The 6,337-nt window shown below is 33.5% G+C and overlaps 1 protein-coding gene across 2 annotated transcripts in view; it reads left to right on the top strand.

The window, feature by feature from the left end:
* Window positions 1-6,337, top strand: part of LOC116293148 (Na(+)/H(+) exchanger beta) — a 38,077-nt gene that overhangs the window by 15,285 nt on the left and 16,455 nt on the right. Inside the window, exons 1-11 of one of the 2 annotated variants that reach the window (XM_089024684.1) lie at window positions 390-793; window positions 1,268-1,313; window positions 2,003-2,044; window positions 2,466-2,528; window positions 2,852-2,933; window positions 3,598-3,625; window positions 3,728-3,825; window positions 4,599-4,674; window positions 5,052-5,122; window positions 5,270-5,381; window positions 5,984-6,065. In XM_089024684.1, the coding sequence (XP_088880810.1) occupies window positions 541-793; window positions 1,268-1,313; window positions 2,003-2,044; window positions 2,466-2,528; window positions 2,852-2,933; window positions 3,598-3,625; window positions 3,728-3,825; window positions 4,599-4,674; window positions 5,052-5,122; window positions 5,270-5,381; window positions 5,984-6,065 (953 nt within the window). In that variant the 5' untranslated portion in view covers window positions 390-540. Of the gene's footprint in view, window positions 1-389; window positions 794-1,267; window positions 1,314-2,002; window positions 2,045-2,465; window positions 2,529-2,851; window positions 2,934-3,597; window positions 3,626-3,727; window positions 3,826-4,598; window positions 4,675-5,051; window positions 5,123-5,269; window positions 5,382-5,983; window positions 6,066-6,337 lie in introns of those variants that run through there. The other variant, XM_089024685.1, reaches the window with a different exon arrangement.

Genomic DNA, 6,337 nt, shown 5'->3' with positions numbered 1-6,337 from the left:
TGAAGAAATGAACAGAAAGGAAATAGAAATGGAAGAAAAGGATAAAGCAAAGACAGAAAGAAAGAAGAAGTAAGTAGGAAAGGAGAATTAATAATCTCTGAGAAGACGAAAGAGAGAAAGAAGGAAAGAAAAGAAAGGAATAATAATATGCAAGAAAGGAAGAAAAGAACAGAAGAAAAGAAAGCGAAGAGAACGAAAGAACGGCAGAAGGCGAAGAAAGAAAGAAGAAAGAAAAGAAAGGAAGAAAGAACAAAAGAAAAAAGAAAGGAAGGAGAGAAAGACAAAAAAGAAGAAAAGACAAAAAAAATCTGGAATGGAAAAAAAGATATAGACCTATTGGTTCTCAGACTTCTCCCGGTTTCCCATACAACAGAAAACCCAACAAGGGCTTTGCATAGACAGCCGGCAACACATCCTGAATATTGAACATGAAGCGCTTACTTTCGTCTTCAGTCAACAGCAAACAAAATCCCGATTTCTTTCTAGAGAATTGAGCGATCTCCTTTACTCAGAAACCTGAAAGCCTTCCTTCGTACAAAAATGTTGTCATTGAGGATCATAGCAGTTTTTATACTAGTAGTGTTTTTTGGGCTCTGGTCATCAGTGTTGTGTCTGCCTGTGAAGCAACAAAGTGGCGCCCAACACGACAACACGACAGAACTACATAGTAATTCTACTTCACATTCACCACATGAGAAGGTCACATTTAAAGTAGCGACCGTTGATTTTAACAATGTTGCTGGTCCTTTCACGATCATGCTATGGATCCTGATAGCAAGCTTCGCAAAACTCGGTAAGTGATGGGTGTAGCTTTGTTGTCTTCGCAAAATACTTTGAATAATTCCGTTCAAATTCACTGATCTTTTTGTTTTAAGTTTAATCGTAATCCAAAAAAAAATATTATTAAGCATTCAAAAACACCATCGAACCCAAATTTTTTGAGCATACGATAAATAATTCCTTTGATAATAAGCGTGATCATTTTATTGGTGTTAATCTTATAATAATAGCGTAATTTTCCTAGCACTACTAAAATGCTTTTCGAATTTTTTTTCTTCAAATTTGTATTCCCTCGTGAGAATAGTAAGGCAGTTATTGGTAATTTATAACTAAACAAAAGAAAGTGTTCAAGAGATTCTGGTAGAGGTAGCTAGTAAATGACGCCACAATGAAAGTGTCTTATTGAAATTCTTTTCGTATTTGCATCATCTATAATATATGCATTGACCTTATAATGAATGTTTGTTAAATAATTTGATCATTTCAGGGTTTCATATGTCTTCAAGATTGTCTTCATTATTCCCAGAATCAAGGTTAGACTGGTTAATTAATTTCAAAGGAATTTATTTTTATTCCTTAAAATTATTTTGACAAAATATTATGTCCTACGAGATCTACTGCTACAGCAACCACATTAATTTTTTTTTGAATTTAAATTTACCTCAAGCTGATCTGAGAAAAATTGTTTGCCAATCAGACTGAGGTGTCACTTTTAAAAATTATAAATTTGCAGGCCACCAAATGAAAAAAAATGTTGCTTATAAGAGTGCTTGATAACAGTGACACACTAATTAATAAATTATATATTTTTGTCAGGCATGTTTTTTATTTTTCGCTTAACAAGTCAGTTTTCACAAGCTTCATGAAACCTCAATTTTGCGCTGACGTCATTTCTGTCATTATTTCAAATCAGCTGACTATAGCTAGAAAAGTATACTTGATATTGTTAATTAATAAAACCCACCAATTAATCTAAGAATCAAATGAAACATTTACCACACAGCTAGCATAATAAGGATCTTGGAGGTTATATTTTTATCTTGATGTCTGGCTTCAGGTGGTACAAATAGTGAGATAGCATACTCCCCCCCCCCCCCCCCCCCCCCCCCAGTCAACTCCAAAATTTCATGTGATTGATAGTACGCAATGAAATTTTTAAGCTATATGATTTATTTATAAGTAGCTACTAGGTCAATAGCAACACTCCATTCTTTTTTTTCAGTTTGGTAATTCTTTTAGGAATTCTTATTGGTGGTATACTCAAGTAAGTGTGTAATGAGATAAATGGCATCATTATTGACCTCAAACAATGGGTTTAATTTCAGCCATGCAAGCCTGTAAATTAGTGGTTTTGACTGTTGAATGTTCAGTCTTGCTGCATGGAGATGCTGACTGGAATCTTCTGTTAGGATGTGGAATATGAAAAAAATATTTTTACCCTAGATTTGAAAAAATATGTTCACTTAAGATTACAAAACTCAAAGCAGATTTTTCAAGTATATGCTACCAGGGTCAGAAATGACGAGGGAAAAGTTAATCCGATCAGTGAAAAGGACAGTAAAAGTGTGACACCCCAGCAGCTGCCATTTTGTTTTAGCAGTTTCCTCTTAATAGCATGAAGACGTATAGCATGAATTTTCATGTACACAGAACTTTATTAATATTTTGCAACTTTTTTCTTGCAGAGCTATTGATTTTCATGTACCAGTGTTCACCTCTAGAGTGTTCTTCCTTTTCATGCTTCCTCCGTAAGTATTTTTGAATTATTTTACTTTATGTATAGTTGACTTTTGCAAATGATTTGTTCTTAATTGAGGCTAAGCCTGTGCAGATGAGTCTTTAGTCATAAAACGCAGCTGTATTTACCAAATGACAACAAGGAATTTATCCTTACATTTTTCTTTCATACTTGTCACAGGAATTTTTTTTAAAACATAAAATTAATGGTTGTCTTAAGATATTATTACTACAGTTGCTTGCTAATGTCAAGTCACCCCTTTGACAGTTTTCTGTGAATTTGAAAATTCTTAAATTTTTTTTTCAAAGCGTGACTTTTTTCTCTCTTTTATAGTATTGTACTTGAAGCTGGCTACTTCCTTCAGGACAGGGCCTTCTTTGATAACATTGGTACTATTCTTCTCTATGCTGTAGTGGTTAGTATTTTGATTATTGAGCTAGTTTTTTTCTATTTCAAAATACTTAATAGAATGGAAAATATTATTCATTGTGGATATAAATCAAAGATTCTACTCAGGGTTCATGCTACTCCTTAAACTCCTTGAATTGAATTCACATTTTTAAGGGCACTTGAAAAGCTCTTGAATTTTATGATTTTAGCAAAACTTCTTGAAAAATCCTTGAATTTTTTGCTTGATCATTACTTGCATGGTTCTGAAATAGATCTGTAGTCAGAAAAATTGGAAAATTTGAAAGTCAGCCATGTGCAACCACCGTGTAAAACCTTGGCATAGTTAGCTGAACATACTCCTTGAAAATTCATTTTTGGGTCCTTGTATACTCCTTGAATAGTCCTTGAATTTTAAGTGGTTACCTCAGCACGAACCCTGATGCTATTTATTTGTTTCACGATCGTGGCATGATCGTAGTGGTCCTCCCAACAGTGCCATAATTTATCAAATTGAGCTGATCTTCGCAGTATATGAATGTGCCACAATTGTGAGACAAATGAATAAGTATAATCTTTGATTTAAAATAATTCTTGGAACATTAATTTGGTGGTGGTTGGTTTATATTTAATTGAGTAGTAATCTTTTGCTTTAATGCTAATATTAAGTATATTTTGTTGTTTCTTTTTAGGGAACCTTATTTAATGCCTTTGCCGTAGGTAAAGTATGAAATATTATAGTATAATAATTTGCTAACAAACATTATATTATGCATAATTTGCTTGCTTACTTACCTGATTTTATTGTTATCTTGCATACAGGGCTCTCTCTCTATGGATTAACCAAGAACGTGGTTCATCTGTCTCTTATGCAGTGTTTGATATTTGGAGCACTGATAGCTGCTGTTGATCCAGTAGCTGTAAGTACAGGTTGACCTAAAGTTCATAAAGAATTTAGCAACTTTATTTAGAGAGGGTGACACACACTAGAGAGGCACAACTTATGAACTTCTGGCCCTCTACATGTATGTTTGATGTCTCTAAATGAGTTTTTTTTGTTTGGACTGCCATATTATGCTTCCAGAGGCATTGCATAACCATCTGCACAAAAAGCAAAGGGAGGACCTTCTACTTAAGACCTAAGGCATTTGTTGTAGTACCATGGGGCTTGGATAATTCCATGACTTTTAAAATTATAATTTAACAGTGAAAATAGACTCACTGGTCCTGACACAATTGAGAACCAGACAAGTACATTTTATTCATAATGAATTTGTGCACAAGATGAATGTTCTTTTGAAGATTCACTGTAAATAGAAATCGTAATCATTATTATTTCATTCTTGTTCAAATCCCTCTACTCGATTCATTTTAAATAGTCCCTTTTCTCATATCCTAAACACTGCTTTGTTTTAAGACTGAAGACTCATCTCTGCAGGCTTATAGCCTTGCTTAAGAGTAAATCATTTGCAAATGTCAACTTTAATGTAAAGAATGTGCAGCATGAACAATACCAATGTTTTGAAATCCCATGGACTTTTATTGGTATCAGTGAATAGCTGACTTATAAATGAGGCTAGGCCTGTGCAAATGAGTCTGTGGTCTTCAAAAACAGTGGTATGCATCGAATGTGAAACTGGTGTATTGTATTATGAAACTAAATATGTGTTATTGGTACTGTATATACATGTAGGTATTGGCTGTGTTTGAAGAAGTCAAAGTTAATGTGATGCTCTACATATTGGTGTTTGGAGAATCCCTTTTAAATGGTTAGTCATTAAACTTACATTGATCAATAATGATCAATTATCATTTATAATAATAATTATTATTATTATAATTCAGTTGGTGTTTGTAGGTTTTGGGGTCAGATATTGTCATTGATAATTCGTAAAAGAGGCTTTGCACCACCATGTGATTGCAGCCATAACAGGAAACAGGAATGTAATCTGATTTACATTCATTAGAAATAACTTAGTTTGCCAGGGAAAAAAAGACTTAGTCAGTTGTTGTGGCTCTTGTCATGGCTGCCGTCACATGATGGTGCAAAGCCTCAGTCAACATTTACCTTTAAATTGATAGTATTCTTACCATGATGAACTTTGTCCAGCTCTGTAAATCATTTATAATGTTTATTGTTTTCTAGATGCTGTTACGGTCGTTTTGTATCACTTGTTTGAAAAACTGGATTTAATGGAAGAAGTTACCTACAAAGAGGTACGTATGTACATTCTGTATCTTCAGAGTAAAAGTGCAACTGGTCTTATTTGATCTTAGAATAGATGAGCCCTGACTTAATTAGATCAGCCCAGAGATTGTTCCAGCTAGGATTTGATAAAATTGCTATTTTGTTTTTCATTGCAGGTGTTCTTGGGTATTGCCAATTTCCTTGTCGTCAGCTTGGGCGGCACCTTAATGGGGGCACTATGGGGTTTTGCAACAGGTTTTGCTACTAAATTTACAGACCATGTGAGAGGTACATGCCTATAAAAATGCCTAAGCATCTACTTAATACAGTGTACATTACATACTACCATAATTATTAATTCCATACCAAACACCATTCTCATAATGCCTTGTAGGGAATTTAAGGTAGATAGTGCTAATTCAGGTCAAAACAAAAGGTCAATTTTTATACTTTTCTTTCTTCATTTCATGTGCATTAAATTTTATATCTTTTATTTGTGAATTAGTGACTGGGTTACTGTACGTACCTTGTTATTGTGTACTTGTCAGCCATTATGAGAACGGTGTATTGTGCATTCTTCAGCTTTTATTAAGGGAATGGTAACAGGGATTCACTTGTTTTTGCATTCAAAAATGTGATTGGATTTTTATGGGGCAGGGATAAATAATTATGGGAATGGAGTTGAGAGTAAAGAAAGGAGTACTAGCCATGGTCTCTTCAAATTTCACCACTGGACATACCTATATATGTAATAGGATTAAGTGCCAAAATGTTGGCCAGAAAATGGGATTTCAACCTGTATTTATAAAGCTTTATCAAGCATAAAGCAAGAATTATAACTTAGTATCTTAAAGAATTATAACTTAGTTAATTTTGTAATATTTCTTTAGTTATTGAGCCCATCTTTGTGTTCGTAATGAGCTACCTGTCATATCTTTGTGCTGAAATGTTTCATCTTTCTGGAATTATGAGGTAAATATTGTTTATTTACAGTAATTCAATCAAAAGATCAACTTTATGTATTGTTTAATAAACAAGCAGGAGACCCAATAAAACATGATCTGCGAGTTTATTAAACGGCTTAGAAAACTCATGATGTATGTTCTCATATTGTACCGAATTCTTTACAAAATGAACCAAGTTTAATAGAGAAAATCCAAGTTAAAGTTTATGCAAATGAAGACGAATCTATATCAGATATAAAATCACCTTCACAGTCATGATTTCTATTGTGTTTCCATCAT

The sequence above is a fragment of the Actinia tenebrosa genome, unplaced genomic scaffold (assembly GCF_029948245.1).
Source record: "Actinia tenebrosa isolate PJP-AT-01 unplaced genomic scaffold, QUT_ActTen_1.0 PGA_scaffold9__36_contigs__length_13948895, whole genome shotgun sequence".
Lineage (NCBI taxonomy): Eukaryota > Metazoa > Cnidaria > Anthozoa > Actiniaria > Actiniidae > Actinia > Actinia tenebrosa.
The sequence above is the reverse complement of the archived record's forward strand: the minus strand, read 5'-3'. Positions and strand labels throughout refer to the sequence as shown.